This window comes from Typopeltis vanoorti, chromosome 3, assembly GCF_054136105.1.
Source record: "Typopeltis vanoorti isolate ZY-2024b chromosome 3, IOZ_Tvanoo_1.0, whole genome shotgun sequence".
Classification (NCBI taxonomy): Eukaryota; Metazoa; Arthropoda; class Arachnida; order Uropygi; family Thelyphonidae; genus Typopeltis; species Typopeltis vanoorti.
This window is the reverse complement of record NC_143551.1, coordinates 146,584,821-146,605,732: the sequence shown is the minus strand read 5'-3', so window position 1 is coordinate 146,605,732 and position 20,912 is coordinate 146,584,821. Positions and strand designations below refer to the sequence as shown.

Genomic DNA, 20,912 nt, shown 5'->3' with positions numbered 1-20,912 from the left:
TAGAAATCTAAATAGCAGAGTGAAAAATGTTACTAGGCATGTTGAAATGTTTTGGGAAAATTTGGAAAGAGCAAAGCTAATAATAATGGTGAGTACTGACGGAATTTCTGTTTTCAAGACAGTTCTTACTAACACCATGTTCCAACCTAAAGATGTGCAGTAAGAATTTTTTTTATTGACTCTTTCATTGCTGGTAGTGATATCTTCACACATGGTTTAAGATACCAGAGTATATACAGAAGATTTTCCGATTGGAAATTATCACCATTTAGTTTTGCATAGGAGAATATTGAATATCATATTGAAAAGAAAATGGTGCAAGAAAATTTTAAAACAAATTATCAATGTTGAACAGCTTTCAGAAGTGAACTGCAGATTTGAATGTACAAATATTATTCAAGAAAAAAAATTAAATAGTCTGAAATAAGAACTAAACTTTGGTGGCAGACCTTGAAGAAAACATTGATTGATTCAGCCAGAGTAACATATAGTGAAGCTGTCAGCAAGGATAGAAAAAGAAGAAAGCATATTGAAAGTTACTGGCAAATAAGTCAGCATGTTTTCTGAGAGAATACAGGGGGGAGTGGGGTGGAATTTAAGAAAGCAAAACTCTGTGTTAAACTAGCTAAACAAGTCATGGAAAGCTTTGGTAAGAACATAGAAAATAAGTATCAGCTAACAACTGAAGATCCCAGTCAATCCACATGAAATATCATTTACAAATAATTAGGCATAGTGAAATGATAGATTATATATAAAACATTTTGTCTGCTAAGTAGTTGCAAAACTTCATTTATGTAGTTGCTTTGAAAGTGAGGTGTGATTGCATCTTCTTATGTGTGAGATTTATATAAGGAGATAGTTTAGTAAATTGTCTAGTTTCATATTTATCCTTACAAGATTTTTTTTTTTTTTAATTTTCAGGAAAGGGGGAAGCAACAAACTAATAAAAATTTGCCACAGAAATGGAAAGTTTGGTTTCTCTGAACCTTTTAAATTCAGTTCTGTTGTAGAGCTCATCAGTTATTACAAGTTAAACAGCATGGGCCCAAGAATAGAACCCTGAGCTTACCACTGGTTACTCTCCTTTTTTGAGATTGCTGCATCATACATAATTTGCTAATATTGTTCAGAGAGAGATTTGTATGTGTTCTTTAAAATTACTTCATAGATCTGTTTGGCTTGAATTTTGCTTTCTCTAACTGAAATTTTTCCTGAGCCAGAGCTGCTGATATTTACATTTTCAGCAGTTGTCACATCACTTATAGAAATCAAATTACTTTGGGTGCAAATTTTTTTCTCTGTAGAGATCTTTCTGAAATTCGATTTTCTCAAGCCCTCACATGTATTCCTTATATAAACAATCCGAATTGCAGTCACTTTTAATTAGGCATAGTGAAATGAGAGATTATATATAAAACATTTTGTCTGCTAAGTAGTTGCAAAACTTAATTTATGTAGTTGCTTTGAAAGTGAGGTGTAGTTGTATGTGTTTGCATCTTGTTATGTGTAAGATTTATGTAAGGAGATGGTTTAGTAAATTGTCTAATTTCATATTTATCCTTACAAAAGTATGTTTGAATTTTCAGGAAAGGGGGAAGCAACAAACTAATAAAAATTTGCCACAGAAATGGAAAGTTTGGTTTCTCTGAACCTTTTAAATTCAGTTCTGTTGTAGAGCTCATCAGTTATTACAGGAATATGTCATTAGCTCAGTATAATCGCACACTTGATGTCAAATTACTCTATCCTGTTTCCAGATTCCATCAGGTAAGTCAGTCATGAATATATGTTAAAAATAATAGCTCTTCAAAAATTCTGAAAATCTATTGTGAACTATTTGATGATAAAGAATAATTTGAATATTTGAAGATGTTGAATAAACCAACAATTATTAGATGCAGATATGTGAATATTTACAGAGAGTGTGTTATGCTTGTGAAAATGACTTGCATATATCAATTTAGGGAAAAAGTTAAAACATATAAAACTGCATGTGAGAATTACAGAGGTATTTCCCTACTGAGTGTTCCTCGCAAGATTTATGTCAGTATACTTGAGAAACAGTTGAGAAGAATAGCTTGGTGAAGAACAAGCTGGATTCAGGCCAAATAGAGGCTGTCAGGATCAGATCTTCACTTTACGACAAATAGTTGAGAAAACATGGGAATATAACAAAGATCTGTATCTTAGTCTTTATTTGAGTTGCAAGTCAGCAGGTAGAATCGAAGGAAGTATAGAAGATGGTTTAATGTTAAATCTGGTGTGAGACAAGGATGTACATTATCCCGTCTGTTATTCATTATCTATATGGATCACATTATGAAGGAAAGTGGTATTAAACATGATATCAGAATTGGAGATGTTAATGTCAGCTCTTTGCTTTATGCGGATGATGTTATACTTCTAAATAAATCCGCTACAGGTCTGCAAGATTCTCTGACTAAATTGAATAGCTGTTGTAATAGATATGGCATGAAGATTAGCAATAAAAAGACAAAGACAATGAAAATAGTTAGAATCATTGAAAATGTGAACTGTGTTGTGAATGGAGAACCTGGAACAAGTAAAACATTTCAGCTACTAAGGCACGATTTTTACTGAAGATGGTAAATTAAATATAGAAATAGACAACAGAATCAACAAAGCTGGTATGGTAGGAAGTCAATTGAATAAATTCATATGGAATAAGAGAGAAATTAGTCGGAACGTTAAATTTGCTGTATACAAGCCAGCATTCAAACCAGTTTTAACTTATAGATCCGAGAGCTGGTTCAGAAGTAAAACACTTGACCAAAGACTAAAGACCGCAGATATTGAAAGTCATGAGAAAGATTAGAGGCGTGAACAGATGGCATCAATGGCAATATCATATTAAAAATGAGGATATTAGGAAAGAACTAGACATTGTCAGCATCCAGGAATGTGTTAGCAGAGCTAATCTCAGGTGGTATGGTCACTTAAACAAAATGGGCAAAGAAAGATTAGCAAAACAAAAGTTCTCTGCCAGGTTGGCAGCAAAACGACCCACAGGAAGACCAAAATATAGGTGGATTGATACGGTACAAAGTGCCTTAGATGATAGAAATATAAGATCTGATAATGTTGGAGTCTTGACAAGTAACAGACTGATTTGGAGGAAAATTGTAGATAGGAAGTTAGTAATGATGTAATTTTTTCATGTAGTACTGTCATATCCTATACACCCCTTGAGGATACATGTCAGGAATTTGATGATGATGTTAAAACATATTAGTATAGAAACTTCATTATCAGGACTGGAGCTTGTTACCTCGTGTACTAGTTATTTATTGAAAAATTTCGTGATTTCATTAGTAAATTATCCTTCCTTTGTTTCTCAGAAGTTAATTCATTCAAAAGGCTGGTATGCTTTAACTTATAGATAGTATCATTGATAGGCTATGGGTTAGCTAATCTGGGAATCCCACTCGCCACTCAAGGGCCTAAACATGTTTTATTTTCAGGCCTTCAGTAAGCAGACTAAACTCTCATCTGGCAGCAATGTTTATCACCTAAAGATTCACACTTGATGTCACATGGAATTCAAATCTATAGCCTGTAAATTTGAGATTAGCGATCTTGCCATGGGGTGCTTAAGGGTCAAAGCTGTATAACTGAGAGGAGACCTCCGTATAGCCTTTAACGGAATGCAGAGAACCAACCAGGGCTTCTGACCTAATGTCCAATCCTCACCCTCTCATGGTGCACTCTGTTGGGTATGTGCCTGGATACTGAACAAACGAGGATGGGCTGGCAATTTGAGATTTAGCTGACCAAATTGTAATTCTTATTGGCTTAAACCAAATTACAAAATGATGTACAACATGACAAAATTTCATGCTGGCTGGGATGTCGCTTGCTTAAACAATGTCCCCCGTTATTTTCACCAGGGAACCAGAGGGAACAGCGAAAAAGTCAGCTACTGGAACAAATCTGAAAAAAACACCCCAACTCAACATCACTACAGTTAAAGATTGGTACTATCAACGTAAGAAGCCTGAATGGCAAAGAAATGGAGCTAGCTGAGGAATTAGGTAAGTACCAGATTGACATAATAAGGGTGACTGAAACAAAAAAGATAAAAACTGGTGAGATCTTTCTGAGCAATAAATACAAAATGTTATATTCAGGCAGTGACAATCAAGGAAAAGGAGTAGCCATTGCATTCAACACTAAATACGAGGCTAATCTTGAATAGCAGGCAGTCTCAAGTAGAGTGATGTGGGCAAATATGAGAATGGGGAACTGGATAATGAGACTTATTTGTGCCTATGGTCCCACAGAAGGTTCTACTAAGGTAGAAGTGGAGGAATGTTTTGAGGATTTAGAGAAAGCATCTGACACAATGAAAATGGAAAAGTTGGTCCTTGTTGGGGATCTAAATAGCAGAGTATGAAATGATTGTCAGACATACAAAAATATTTTGGGAAAATTTGGAGAAAAGAGCAAAGCTAATTCTTCTTCTTCTTCTTCTGCAGCTTCTCCCACTTAAGTGGGGTCACTGTTTCTTATGAGTCTCCTCCACACCTTCCTGTCTTGGGCTGTCACCACATCCAAGTTCTTCATCTTCAAGTCCTCTTCTACCAGCTCCCTCCATCTCTTCTTTGGCCGCCCACGCTTCCGCCTTCCTTGCACATCCATCTGCATGACCCTTCTTCCCACATATTCGTCCTCCCTCCTCATCACATGACCAAACCATCTCAACCTTGCCTCCTGTATTTTCGCTCCTAAGTTCGTAACTTTCACTGTTTCCCTGACATAGTCATTTCTCAGATGATCCTTTCTGGTCACACCGCACATCCACCTAAGCATTCTCATCTCTGCTACTTCCATCCTGCTAATGTTATTTTTCCTCAGGGCCACAGTTTCTATAGCATATGTCATAGCTGGCCTCACTACTCACTTTGCCATAGCAAAGCTAATAATAATGGCAAATATTTGTTGGAGTTCTGCTCAGGACATGGACTGGTTATTATTAACACAACGTTCCAACATAAAAATGTGCACAAATTCACATGGAGAGAAGAAGCAAGAAATAAGAAAAGTCTCATTGACTATGTTATTATTGATAGTGATGTTTTCTCCCTTGTGCAGGACACCAGAATGTACAGAAGATTTGAAATTGGAAGTGATCACTATTTAGTCTTGAGCAGGATAAAATTGAATTTCATATTGAAAAGAATAACATTTAAGAAAGTTTTAAAGCAAATTAAAGTTGAGCATCTCTCAGATGTGAACTGTAGACTAAAATACACAAAGATTATTGAAGAAAAAATGAAAGAGTTTGAGAACAAGATCCAAAGCTTGAAGAAAACCCTGATTGATTCAGCCAGAGAGGCGAGTAGGTTGTTTCCACCCTAATCAAAGATACTGCAGAGATCAGTGTTCAAAGCACTTATTGCAGATTTGAAACTTGAGATGGTTGCACCTGTAATTTGTTTTATGAGTAGGTTGAGTGGAGAATGCTATCATCAGCAAAACTATGAATAGGGTTTGCAGTTAATGGGAGCAGGTTATTTATATATCAGATGAAATGAGAGCACTGCGGCACTGCATTAACAAGAAAATCTGAAGAGAGAACACTATCCACCATTATGCATAGAGATTGATCTGAGAGAAAACTACCAATCCAATTTCAGAACAATAAAGGCAGTCTATATGTTGGTAATTTGTTGAGAAGCCAGATACCAGATTCTATCAAAAAGCCTTGGAGATATCAAGTGCAACAGCACAGGTTTCTCCAGACATTTCCATTGCATGAGTCCAGAGTTGGGTAATGTAGTGCAAATGAACTCATTGCAGATCTAGATTAGTAAAATCTATACCTGTGGTCACTAATTATTAGATGGCTGTTTTCTAAATGTTGAAGAAGTTGACTGTTGATAACTTTCTCCATTACTTTGGACCAAAGTGATGTGAGAGCACTAGGTCATTAGCTTTGTGGTAAACATTTATCACCTTTTTTGGGAATTGGTTGTATATAGGCTTACTACCATGCTATGAGGGTGGATGTCTGCTGAGCACAGTTTATTATATAGATGATAAAGAATACAGAGCACATCTTTTCAGCACAATATGCAGGATTTGGACCAGCTGCCTTTTTGGTAGCTAGATTTTCAAGATTCTTCTGATATCTTTCTGGCAAAAGATCACAGAAGACGTACAATGCAGTGTTACAGCCAAAGGAGAAGGTAATCTACTGTGGTCATCTGTGAAGGAGTTGGAAAAGAATAATGAAACCAGGACTCTTCAGGTGATGATAAAATGCTGCTGTTAGGGTGAGAAAGAGGAAATAGCACAAATGGGCAAAATTTGTGCCCAACAGTTTTGATGGAGAAGTGGTGAGGGTCTACATTTAGTGCTTAAAAGGCTAACTTGAAGTTAGCCTTTTTATGATGGTTTTTATAAGTGTTGCAGGCTATGAAGGAAGCTTATTTCATTGGCTCTTCATTTTGATCTTCTAAAGCTCTCCTAACTGCATCTTCATCCACACATTTATCTTGGTCATCCTGTGGATGATCATTTTCCTGTCATTTTTTTCTTAATTTATTTTGCTAATCTTTTCTTTCTCATTCTGTTTAAGTGACCATACTGTCTTAAGAATAACCTGGCTTTATACATTCTTAAATATTGATACTGTGAGGTTCTTTACTAATAGTTCCTTGAATTTTTTTCAAAGAAGGCAGTTGTTCAAAAAAAATCACCAAATAACAAATGACAATTCATTGTGAAACCAATTTATTGAAAAAACAAATGACTGATAATATTTGAATTTTCATAATTAATTGAAGGTATCATCTGGCAAAATATATTGTTTTATCATTTTCATTAAAATTACTAGACAGTACAAGTTGGTGGTTGTCATTGAGGATTTTAGTGAAGATTTTGTTCTATTTTAGAACAAAATTTTTTGCTATTATGCAGTCATGCCAACTTTGCTATCTTTTATACCAAAGTTGACATGATCCAATTTTTTTTTTATATATATAATTGCTAATTAAATCCAACTGATGAAACATGTAGCTTTTTTTTAGAAAAACAACAACTTTTATTTACAGTTCTATATACTCTATTTCTCTTAGTAAAATTAAATAGGAATAACATTCATCCACTTTTTTGAACACTTTGCACTGTTAAATTTCTTCCTTTCCTACATTTGGGACTAGAAAATGTTTCGCAATGTTGTGCAACAACAAAATAAATCAAGTACAGCATACAGGTTATTCCTAGACACCATGAATAAATGCAAAGTACAACTTTCACCAGCAGGAGTAGCAATATTTAATCAATCAATTGATAATATTTAGCACTAAGTTAATATGTTGTTTCAAAGTTGATTCTAATTTTTTTTTAATTTGTCTTATAATTCAAAATAAATAATTTTTTTTAAAATTTAATTCAGTTTGTTTTTGTTTGGCAAGAGAAATTTCCCCCACATTTTCCTTCCCCTCAGGATTCCCCATAGAACATAATAAACAGAGTGGGAGTGAAAAGGATGTGTAGTCTAACACACTCGGCCTTGATCTATGGTCGATACTTCATGACATCTCATGCACATCGGCAAGAAAGGAATTCGAAAAAATACATAGTCGGCACGTGAAAAAATACGAAAACCTGACAAAGACTTCTACTTCTATACCCCAGCCACCACTTAACACAGTGGTCAACCTCTCGTCGGCAGTTTTAAAGCCTGAAGCACTCACCGCACTTTCACGTGGTCACAATTTCGCCCTAGCTCCTAAAAGGATACCTGCTGAAGAAATCATGATCCAAATAGAGCGTGGAATTCGCAACCTGCCTAACCACATCGCCAACAACGTGAGACTGGATGTAGTCGGTGTTCTCACTAAAGCCAAACCTCCAAAATCCAACTTATCCAAAAACGAATATACAGCCCTACAAGAATTAAAAAACAACAAAAAAATAGTAATCACCAAAGCTGATAAGGGAAGTGCCACTGTGGTATTCAATCAAAAAGACTACAAAGGTAAGCTAAATTCTTTAATACGAGACCGTACTACTTACCTCCCCATTGAATATAATCCGACCAACTCTCAGATTAGAACTATCCACAGACTCCTTAAGAAAGTCACTTCTTGGCCTGTGGAAGTCACCAACAAACTTAAACCTTATAACTCTAGACCCCCCCCCCCCCGATTATATGGCCTCCCAAAAATACATAAACAAAATGTACCATTACGTCCCATAGTGGATGGCATTGATTCCCCCACATATAAATTAGCCAAACATTTAGCCAAAACGCTCACACACTACACTGGCAACACACCATCACACATAAAAAATTCGGCCCACTTTAAAGCCAGTATAGAAAACCTCACACTCCAACACACTGACATAATGGTCAGTTTTGACATCTCCTCCCTATTCACTAATGTCCCACTCAAAGAAACCTTTGAGCTCATCCAAGCCAAGTTTCCTCCCGATATCTCAGCCCTATTTCAGTTCACAATGAACTCAGGCTATTTCGTTTGGCAAGGAAAGTTCTACAAACAGATAGAGGGGACAGCCATGGGTTCACCACTTTCCCCACCCTTGGCCAATTTCTTTATGGAGACATTTGAAGAGAAAGCCTTAAACTCCGCCCCACAAAAACCCACTATTTGGCTTCGTTATGTGGATGATGTGTTTGCTATTTGGCCACATGGCTCAGATGCACTCCTTCCTAACACACTTAAACAACCAACATCCCAGAGTCCAGTTCACCTTAGAAAAAGAGGAAAACAACACCCTCCCCTTCCTAGACACTTTAATCACCCGCCAGCTTGATGGATCTTTGGTTTTCTCTGTTTACAGAAAACCCACCCACACTGGCAGATACATTCACCAGCAATTCCCCCCCCCCTCACAACAATATGAGGTGATAAAAACACTATATAACAGGGCAAAATTAATCTGCTCAGATGACAAGGCCCTGACTATGGAACTAAACCACATCCTCAACACTTTCTTAGCCAATGGCTACAACCCCAAAAAAATCCAAAAAATACTAAAACCTGTAAACCACAACCCCCCCCTCCACAATAAAGACTACACCAAGTCTATCACTATCCCCTACATCCAGGGCACCTCTGAAAAAATAACTAATATCCTCAAAAAAAAATATGACCTTACTTCCTGTTACAGACCATATAAAAAGTTGGCATCCCTTATCTGCTCTACCAAAGACCAACCACTTCCCCTAGGCCTACCTGGTGTATACCAGGTCCCTTGCAGCTGCAAATTATCTTACTTTGGCCAAACAGGCAGAACAACAAATATCAGGATTTCAGAACACCAAGACTACATCCGGTTTCACCAGTACAGCCGCTCTGGGCTGGCAGACCATGCCTTAGATACCCACCATAAAATTCGTTGGAAGAAGACAAAAATAATCCATCGCAGCAAGTTTAAATACGAAAGACTATTCAAAGAATCTTCAGCAGCTCTAAAAAACTTTCCTAACCTCAACAAATTTGGGTGCATGAAACTGCCCCAAATTTGGGAGACTTTCATTTTGAGAACTTCAGCCCAACTGCCAAGACTACCAAATTAGCCCGCAAGAGGGCACCATTAGGACTTTAGGAACAAAATTAGTTCTTATTTTCTTCCTCATTTGCTTTGTTAGTTCCTCAGTGCACATACCATATCTTTATGTTCCCGAAGATGGCAATGTGACATTGCCGAAATATAGAAGTGATTCATTAAAGTTATCTTTAATTAATTTACTTTATATGCGTTGTCAATTCCGTAAATTAATTACCAGTTATTAAGCAAAGGAATTTTAAGAAAAAGATGATGTGAAAGGAATACCATGTGCATAAGGATGATGTCAGTTATGAAAATAGGTGTAGGCCAGAAGTATTACAACTATTGTGCAGAAAACCAAGTATGAGTGTGAAAAGAAACTGGCTATGAAAACTAAAGACAACCCAAAAGAATTCTGTCATTATGTTGATAAAGAATGAATGTGAAAGAATAACTTGCCCATCTGAATGGTATGCAGGTGGCAGATATAGGATCATTCAGCTAATGAATGTCCATTTTGCTTAAAGCTATTGTTAAAATTGAGCTCAACGCTATCTCTACACTGGAGGAAGGAAGTCAGATGTATGAGGAGGAGGTACTAGAGCTGTTGCACAGACTGAATATTACAGCGATAGGAACTGATTTGATATGAGTACAGATGCTAAAAGAGTGTTTGGCATAAGCAGAACTGGCTGTTGCTTTCACTTGACTTTATAACTTGAATCAGCATAAGGAAGATTCCACAGCAGTGGAAAGAATGTATAGTAATCCCATTACACAAGGATGGTGCAAAGACTGATGTGTCTTACTGTTGGCCCATCAGCTCTTGGGATTGGTGGTGGTGAAGATTTTGGAAAAGTTGGTAAGGATCACATAAGGAAATCAACAGAAAATCTGTTAACCCATTTCCTTATGCAATCATTAATGCAACAAATATCATGAACAGTACAGATTCTAAGAGAAAGTCATGATAGAGTAACTTGCTCACATTTTATAGCAATGTCACAGTTGAGTTAGAGAAGGAAATGGATACACCTATGATGCTTTGGGACTGCTGAAGCTTTGACAGGATTGAGCATGGAAGACTGTTGTATAAATTGAAGGATGTGGAGATTGGATTATGAACTTTTAGTTTGAATAAGAGGATGGCTGAGTGACATATCAAAAGGTGATGTATGGGGGATATGAATCTACAAGTTATAACGTGATCAGTGGTGTGCACCCCAGAGATCAGTCCTTGGTCCATTGTTCTTCAATCATTTATATTAATGATATTGTGAAGGATTTAACAGGTGACATACAATTATTTACTGATGATGCAAAAATAGGTGGGGTAATCAAGAATGCAGCTGTCACTTGCAGAATGATTTGAATAGGCTGGATTTTCGAGTGGGAAAATGGATGTGTTCAATGTCAGTAAATGTAAAGTTATGGACTTTGGTGTAATGCGATATTCACTGTCATATTATATTGACAGGATTATGCTAGAAGAAACTGACCATGGAGTTTTAGTAGATAGGAAGTTAAAGTTCAAAGGTCATATAGCAAAAATTGCAAATACAACTCAGAGAATAATTGCAATGCTGAAATGAACATTGATTTGTAAAAATAAGGAAGTCATTTTGCCTCTTTACAAGACTTTCATATGACCTTATCCGGACTGTTGTGTTCAGATTTTTTCTCCTGTTTCTGAGGTGATACAGATACACTGGAGAGTATGCAAAGGATTAAGATTGCATTTATTTATAACCAATCTAAACTTAGATGGTTTAATGGGACTGATAAATTGAGAAGTGGAACTAGTCTGTTAACTAAGAATAATTGAATCACAAGACTGAATATTGTTTGAAACAAGGTTTACCAAACTTATAAAAATATAAAGAAATTAAACTAAAGCCAAGTAATTTATTAATGAGAAGTGTGATGCTGTTGTTTATTAACTAGAAACTTCAGGTTTGGAGGAAAAGATGATAACTTTATTCTTAAATCCGGTTCGACTTCCAATTGGTTTCTATATTTATTTTTTTTAGAAAAACCAGTGTTGAAAAGCCTGTTTCACACTTATAGGTTGTGACAAAATGCAATAGAAATTTTATCGCTTTTTCTGCTAAAACTGGGTACTCCTGATGGCAAGACAGCCAAAAATCCATCAGTGGTATTGTGTTGAAGATGTGTTTGAGTGCTGTATCACACAACAGTTCAATTATAGATTCAATATCTGGATCCTGCAATTCTGTCTCAGATTCTGCATTCACTGTAAAAGGGTTCCTTATCCATGCTTTGTTGCTGTTGATTGGAGGAAATATTCCTTCAGACATATGCTAGGACTATTGCAGTCCTTGCATATGTTCCATGATAACAGCTGAAATTTCATCCAGCATGGAACTCATATTATACTCTTTTTGTAATTCTGTTAGCTTTGTAAAAGACTTGTAATTCCCTGCTTCCACACGACAGGACCACAAAGCTTTTTTTTTGTTGCAGCTTCCACCTTCTCTTGCACTTTAAATATAGTTACATTGCTACCTTGTAATGTCAGATTTAAATTATTAAAAAAATCAAAAATGTCACAAAAGTAGGCAAGCTTGATTAACCAATTGAAACTTCTTTGAATTCAAATATTACATCCCTAGCCATTGGGGGGATGTTGGTCTAAGAACATTAAAACTTCATCCTTCATTTCAATAAGTCTTCTTAAAACATTCCCTGTTGACAGCCATTGCACCTCACAGTGTAAAAGAAGATGTTCATGTTCACTCCCCATTTCTTTGCACAACGCAGAGAATATTCTAATCAAAGAGTTTGTAACTGGCACATTGTTTGTTTGTTGTTTTATTACCCATTCATCCATCGCTGAATGGGTAATTGCAAGCGAGATGAAGAAAGAATGAAATTGTTTGTTTGTTGTTTTATTACCCATTCATCCATCGCTAAATGGGTAATTGCAAGCGAGATGAAGAAATAATGAAATAAATTATTTAGAAACAATTATAATAATTACAGTTGTTCAGTGGAACCCACTGGGCAAAGTACACGTAATCAGTAAATACAAAAAAATACGCTCTCTCTCGATGCTCTCAAACTGAACAAGCAGAGTGAGTACGTGGCAGCCGAGTAAAACAAATGCCAAATCGCCAAACAATTAGACTGGTGACACGGTTGCCACCGTGCAGCGCCTCACCATTAATTGAGCTACTTTACCGCGAACAAAAAGACTGTGAAATGGCGATGCAGACAGAGCATGTTTTTTGTCTCTATTAATTAAATTATTTATTCATTAGTCCCAATTAAATGCTATTTACTTGTATTTTAGAGTTTCGTGAAAAAAAAGAAAAACCAAACATCTAGGTTTTCGAGAGTTTTTTTTAGGCTACTCGGCATTTAGCTTTCGTGACCCAGTGCCGGGTCATGACCCACCATTTGGGAAACGCTGGTTTAAAGATTATCAAATCCTCTGCCCACCTTACAATGGTGGCATATCTTTGATTGACTCCCCCCCCCCTCCTCTCTCTCTCTCTCCATATGTTACTAATAATCTCATATAGTCCTTTGTGATTCTCTCCCCAGCTGCATTCTCTGCAATGCTGTTAAGAAGTTTTAATTTATTTTCAATTGTGTCATTACTTATTTATTAATTTCCTTATACCTTAGTCTAGTCTCATTATTTGGATTCTGCTGTAGCACCTCTTTTATAGAAAAAGCATAAAGCAGAAAATGACCACAAACTTATGTAGTGGAGTTAACCTATGAGAGAGAGAGAGAGAGAGAGATTAACAGTTCACCAAATTCTCTTCTGGATAGTATAAGAGTAATTTCCAAAGTTATGCATTCCTCACATACGTGGCCAATGGGATGATGTAAAGTTTCCATCTTCACATCAGCTCTAAGCCAGACTGAAAATACTACTCTCATTTTGTGTCTGGAGTTCTTATTCCACAAAATAAGACTTAAAAATGTAGGAAAAATCTGACTTAAATCAGGTATTTCATGACTAGTTCCATCAAGATTGAAGCCTTAGATGGAAAATACCTAATTGAAATTCATAGTCACCAGATTCCTCTGTTTTTATTCACTTACATGTGAACAAACATGGAGGAATCTGACCGCTCGATTTCAAAGTTAAAAAGATCATGATGTGACAATTTGATAACTAGGCCTTTATTCCAGATCTCATCACATGCCTTAGAAATGTCAAGAGTGACTATTCTCCATACCTTTCCGTAGATTGTGTTCAAAGGTGGATGATTACTAATCATGAATTGAGAGTAATGGAATCCATACTGGTAGTCACTGATTAATCAGTCACCCTCCAGATAAAGAAGTTGGCCATTGATGACCTTTTCCATTGCATTTGAGAGAACTAAGTAAGGTTAATAGTTTGTTAGTAGATTCTTACCTTGGAATTCTAAAAGGCTGAATATAGATGTGCTTTTGTACTACAAAAGCATCATTTTGATCAATATGATCAAAATGATGCCATGAATTAACCTTTGCCTTTGAATGATATTACATTAATAGTATTTGCATCAGTTCCATCCACTGGCTTTGGTGAGAAACCAGAAGGCATGATTGCTATTTGAACACAGGGTGAGTCTTTGCATTGCCAAATTGGAATTTGTTCATAGTTTATTGAAACCATTGAGAGCTTCAACACAAAGCTCAAGTTTTGTCACAAGTCACTTGCCAGTGTGCTGAATTTTTGTTATTGGACTGCATCGTCACACTTGTTGGAAAACAAGGTCATTTACCTTAGAGATGTTAAAATCTCTAAGATAAATGACCTCACTCTGTGACTAGTTCAAGTAGAAAGCAAGCTTCAGTGATAAAAATTTGATGTGTTTAGAGCAATGATCACAATTTGGAGAATAGCAAATTGCAGATAAATGTGACAAAATGGCTATAGCTCAAAATTTCAAGATCCAAATCTAAAAAAGGAGGTCTACATTTGGCAAACCTTTCATGGGATATCAGAATCTACAAATAAATGCATCAGTATCTTCTTTGTTTTGTGGAAGACATCATGCAGAGTGTTGAGGAAGATATTGTTATTGTTTCTGCAATTTGAAGTTCAGTTTAAGAACAGGAGTGGCTGTTTGCATGTAATGCCATGCATCAGTTATGTTGGTATTTATGCCACATGCATTGGTGAGGTTGAATGCATTTTTCATGTGGATTTTAAAGTTTTTTTTTTTTTTTTAGTTGTTGCTGAGTTTGAGTTTTTTTTCTATCTGTAGCTTTACCATAATTATTTGCATTGTTTTTCATGTTGGAGGAGAATGGAATCAGCATGTATAGCATGATGTGATAAATGTGCAGAATATTTCACATAAAGATAGAGTCCATATCTTGACCATAATGAGGTCACACCAACATCCCCCCCCCTCCCTGCAATACTACTATACTCAGACTCCCTCCAAGGATATGTCATATCCTTGGAGGGAGTCTGAGTACAGAAAGCTCTCCCAACCACTAGCTGATCAGGAAAGAGCTTCCTGGTGTGCTTTCATCAGGTTTGGTACTTTGTGCTATCTAGTGGTTATGCCACCCTGCATAATACTTGAATATGTTATCAAATGGAGAAAGTTCTAGATCTCCACAGTATATTTATTTGCTTGTAAGAAGTGGAAAGAGGAATAGAAGCTTGAAGGCTCTACTCTAGAGATAAAACATGCATGTCAAGTTCAATTAAATGTGAAGACAACTTTGTTTTTGTTTTTTTTTTAAACTTTTTTTTTATTCCCATGGATGAAGAAAACCATGAAAAGACAGCGATTCATTGATGTTGACAAAGTGAAAGAAAAGTCGCTGGAGGACAAACAGCGACTTTCACCATTTCACTTCTCACCAGTTCACTCTGCTCTTTCACACAAACATGTTTACTGCCTTGTATTTTTTACAAATATTTCTGTGGTTGCTGTCATCAGAATTAGCATCAGTTATTTCCCTACCTTTCTAAATCTGTTAAAACATGTGCATCAACTATTCACCCCCCCCCCCTCCACAGTTCTCTCCATACCCATGGGGAGTAAAAAAGAGAACATCATTTGGAATATCATGGAAATAGGAGATGGATGGGAAGTATTGCATAGGAGATATCCAGCAATATACCAAGAGTTAGGATAACTCGTTGTAAAATGAATGAATAGTGAAATTAAGCTGCATATACAGAAAAGGTATAATGTAGAAGGCAACAAAGAGGAACATAAAGAAACATGAGGTAAGAAAAGAGAAAAACACAGTAAATGAGAGAGAAAAATTTGAAGTATTCCTTTCATTATGCAGCTTGCAATTTATTTAGAGTATATTATACTAGTGATATTTGTTCAAAGCTTGAGAAAGGAAGTTCATAATGAGAGAGAGAGAGAAGTGATTGCCATGTGAGTAAACCTGATGCTTATCAGGTAATGAGCCTGGACAGCATATCAGTACATATGTTAAGGAAATTTACTAAGTTATCATTTTCACATTTCCGATGCTCTTCAGTGGTATTTCAAACATACAAAATAACCAGAATATTGTATGTATTTTTTTTTTTTTAATTTAAAGTTTATAATACCATATTCTAGTCTCCTTCAAAGTACTCTCCATGTGAATCAATGCACTTGTCCCAAATGTCTGGAAACAGTTCTGGAACTGTTCAACTGGAATACTGTTTGTCCTCCAGCAACTTTTCTTTCACTTTGTCAATGAATCGCTGTCTTTTCATAGTTTTCTTCATCCATGGGAATAATAAAAAAAAAGTTTAAAAAAAAAAAAAAGAAACAAAGTTGTCTTCACATTTAATTGAACTTGACATGCCCTCAGTGAATTGCATGTTTCCATTGGCTTGATGCTTGTTTTGTTTCTGGATCATACCTAGCACCCTCAAATCGCAGCACAAATTTAGCAGACACATGTTTTATTTGCAAATTCTCTGTTAAAATTTGCTGATGAACTCCATGGCAAATTTGTCTCTTCAGAAACTTGCTTAATGGTCTTTTGACGATCTTCATTGATTGCCTGGCAAACCTTTCTGATGTTTTCATCATTTCTGCTTGAAAACCACTTGTGGACCTACATTTTACCTAAAGCATCATTCTTAAAGGCTTGCTGAAACATAACAGTAGTTTCAGCTGCAGTTTTACCCAAAAGAAAATAAAACTTCATGCACATTCTCTGTTCCTTGTGGTTAGCCATTACAAAATCGCCAACCTTGCTTGTAAGCTCTAACAACAACAACAAAAAAAAAAGCAGCCAGAATAATAAATTGGTTCACACCGGATTATGCTATTTGCCAGAGTGCATGCAGAAAACTGCAGTCACGATGCCTAGCAGCATCATATGTAACTTAAAAATGTGTGTGTGTGTGTGTGTGTTCCAAGTTCAGATTCTGGTTATTTTGGGGTACCCCCTTGTATTATGGAGGCTCACCATCTCCTTCATTCAAGATTGTAGCAGTTCCAATGACTGGCATAGTCATGCACTAGCTAATTGAAAAGCCTCCTTCAGGAGGCTTTTCAATTAGCTAGTGCATGATTTTTCTTTCAGCTGCTCTGCCTGAAGTGAGACTGAGTAGTAGTATGGATGGATGGGGATGCTGTCAAAACACTATTGTCGACAGTAATTATGCTCTCTGTATAGGCAGAGTATTCAAAATTTGAAGATCCATTATTCACGCAATACCTGTCATACCTCTCCTTAAACTTATTCACTGTTGGGGAACTTGCTACTACCTCTGGTAATCCATTCTGCTCATTCACCACTTTCTAAGCAAATAACCTTGTTGATATGCTCTTACTAACCACACTCTTACACAGCTTCCAATGGTGACCCACCTATTCTCCCCTACTCTTCATGTATTGAAAAATTTTTGTGTGTGTCAGTCTTATAGAATCCTTTTACTAACATATGAGTTTCTATCGTGTCTCCTCTCCTTTGCCTGTTAATTAAACTCTGCAACCCAGATTCTAGTGGTAGTATGTCACAAAGTTCAGTGCTGGGATTGCTGTTTAATTTGTACATAAATGATATAGGAAATAACATGAAAGAAATTATTCAGTTTGCTGATGATCTGAAATAAGATAGAGTAATAGTTAATCAAGTGGAGGGCAATTTAAATAGTCTGTCAGTCAAAAGATAATGGGTCAGTTTAACATGGAAAAATGTGGAGTTATACATTTTGGGAAAAGTAGATTACAAGCCATGTATCACATTGACGGCACTGTACTCCAGAAAATAGATAAAGCTAGAGATTTAGGGATGGTGGTAGACAGACAGTAGTTTAGAGCGGCGTTCTTCAACCTTTTTACACCTGCGACCGGGGAAAATAGGATAATCGCGGACCGGCTGACAGCTAAGACAGAAACATAAACCAATGCAGATAGTATTTTATTTATTAAATCCAATGTTATAAAATTACAATTTTTAGCTAGTGCAACATCTGCTGCTGCTTAGAGGTTAGAAAATTTGTTATACTTGGCTGGAGCATTGTTTCTGAGAGTCGAAGTGCTGCAATAACATCCATTCGATTTTCACACAAATAGGAAGTCGAAAAAATGACCAACAATTTGATAGCTTTATAACTCAGATGGATATTCTTTTTCGACTGATATCCAAAATTGAGACAATTATTGCATTTTATGTCTGGACACCATTGTGACATCAGAAGACAATTCGATCAGCTTTCTTTTTCACGAGGATCAAGTGCATTATTTTATATCTTCCAAGAAGGAGATTACTAATCCAGAGGTTACCTTTATAAGGATCCTCATTTTCAGGGAAATAATTATTAAAGTTTTCAGCTAACGCCCTTAAATGTTGACTTACTATGTTGATTATGACTTTCTTGTTGACATCAGCAGGAATCAAAAATTCTCCCAAAAGTGGAAACAGCTCTAGTTACTTGGAATGACTCCTCTTTAAATGCGAAATGTAGCATATCAGGCAATCTCTTACCTTTCAATGATAACAGCGCAACTCGTAGAAATTGGCGCTCTTTATTTGTTTTTGAATGAATCCATTTCCAAAATCGGACTCTTTCCCTTCCAACGGGCGGTTCATTAACATGGCAGTCTACGTGAGACCGGAGCCGACGCATTTTTATGTGAGAGGTACCCCGTCTTCGTTTGCAACCAGATGTAACATCACCGGAAGGGGAATGAAACAGGAGTTACTCCAAGTTGATGTCGCTGTGACGTGCAGCTCTGCTGCTGTCTCAGTGATGATAACTGCCCGGCGATAGCTTTTAGCAGTTCCTGTCAGCTCTGCTGTTGTCTCAGCGACGATAACTGCCTGACGATAGTTTCTAACTGTTTCCGTATCTCGTACAGGAACTTGCACCAGACTGTTGGTTAGTTTAGGTACCAGTGAGATGCTTTCCTCCTCCTAACCTAACCTTTATAAATGTTTATAGCAATCAAGAGTTAGCTATATATCGGCTGCATTTCTTCTTATTCAAGATGCTTATCGAATAAGAAGTTTGGTTTCGTTAGATTAGGTACCAGCAAGATGCTTTCCTCCTCCTAACCTAACCTTTATAAACGTTTATAGCAATTAAGACTTAGCTATATATCAGCTGCATTTCTTCTTATTCATGATGCTTCTCGTCCTGTAAAGATCGTGCATCAGAATGACGTCTATTGGATATCACTTCCGTTTCTTCTCCCTTCCAGTCACGTGAGTTCCGGTTGCTAAGCAATGCGAGGTGCCTCGTCACACGTCAGTGCGTCCGCTCTGGTCACCCATAGATTTACATGTGATATGGATGACCGTTCATCTGGAAAGAGTTCCTAACAAAATATCATTTTATTCAAAAATTAAGCATTTTCCGAAATTGCGCAAATTTCCCAATGTTCCTTAAAAGCATACAAAAGGTAAGATATTGTCTGCGATGAATTTTGGAAATTTTGTCTTGGAATAACCACAAGTAACTGTAACAGTGGAAACACTTCTATATCTTCCTCTTGTATGCGACTATTCCAAAGTGCTGGCTTCTTTTTGAATGCACCATTTTTTTTTCCTCAGTGTAAAAATATTTGTACAAGACTTCTGAAGAGAAATTTTAAGTTCGTTAAGAAGGCTAAATATGTCTGCCATATACGCAAGCTTAGCCATACATTCCTCATTCAACAAAGGCTCTACTACTAGGTCAGATTTTCGCTCTTGTGGAAACTGCTTTACTTCTTCCATCAGTTCGAAAAAGTGTACAAGAACCCTTCCTCTCGATAACCACCTCACTTCTGCATGGAGAAGGAGATGTTGGTGGTGTGAGTCCATACTCTCACACAGTGTCGTGAACAGCCTGGAGTTCATAGCTCGACTACAAATTTCATTAATGATCTTCATTGCATCATTCATCACAGTGTTTAGTTCAGTAGAAAGCTTCTTTGCAGCTAGGTGCTCCCGGTGGATCATACAGTGAGTAGACAAAACTTCTGGGTGTGCAACTACTCCTGAGCGATGTCCAGTCATGCTTGCAGCACGTCCGTACACACTTCGACGCATTTGCTCCAGTCTAAGTCCTGCACTTGAAAATACCTGTCAAGAGCATTAAATATCTCTGAATTAGTGGTCCGTCCAGGTAAGTCAAGGCAACAAAGAAGTTCTTTCCTTAAGTCTTCATCTTCACTATACCTCACGAAAGCAAAGTAGGATAGCATGGTTACATGGTTCACATCAGTTTATTCATCAAGTTGAATCGCAAAATATCTCGATTTCTTTATCCCCTCTACAACTTGCTTTTCAATATCAGTGGCCATATCAATAATTCTCCTCTGAATGGTGGTGTCCGAAAGTGATATAGCCTCCAGTTTTTTAGTGGCTTGAAGACCTAAAATTTCTCGTACGACATCTAAGATGCAAGACTTTACTAACTACTCACCAATAGTGAATGGTTTTTCGTTTTAGCTATTCGAAGAGCAACTAAATAAGATGCTCGAAGCAGCGACTTGTCACTAATCCAGTGGCTTATCAATAAAATCTCTATGGTTCGAATGCAAATGACAAGCAAGTTTGGAAGGTTTCATAGCATCATTTGACAGAATTTTTGAACATATACACACAAAGGCCATGGCAATAGTTCACTGCCAGGGCTACAATGAAACCAAGCTTTAAATAGTCCTTGTTGAAATGCCTGACAAAGTTTCCTTTTCTTTTTTTGGTTTGTATTGCACATTCCAAAGTATCAACATATTTCTTTTTCTTTGTTTCTTCTAAACTTGAAGTATTAGTACTTGGCATATTTTCGGTACTACTTTTCTCCTGAATATTGTCCTTGCCTCTACTAAAGAAGATTAAAAGGTTTTGCTGTTTGACTTTTTTTATCTCCATTTTGTAGGGTTTCAAATTTTATGAAAGAAATAATTTGTTTTCCGAAATACCACAACACA

General features: G+C 36.6%; 1 protein-coding gene across 1 annotated transcript in view; it reads left to right on the top strand.

Annotated features, from left to right (window-relative positions):
* The window catches only part of Pi3K21B (phosphatidylinositol 3-kinase regulatory subunit alpha), a 405,502-nt gene that overhangs the window by 332,085 nt on the left and 52,505 nt on the right, over positions 1–20,912 (top strand). The window contains exon 18 of the mRNA XM_090416099.1: positions 1,590–1,770. Coding sequence (XP_090272225.1) covers positions 1,590–1,770 — 181 coding nt within the window. The remainder of the gene's footprint in view (positions 1–1,589; positions 1,771–20,912) is intronic.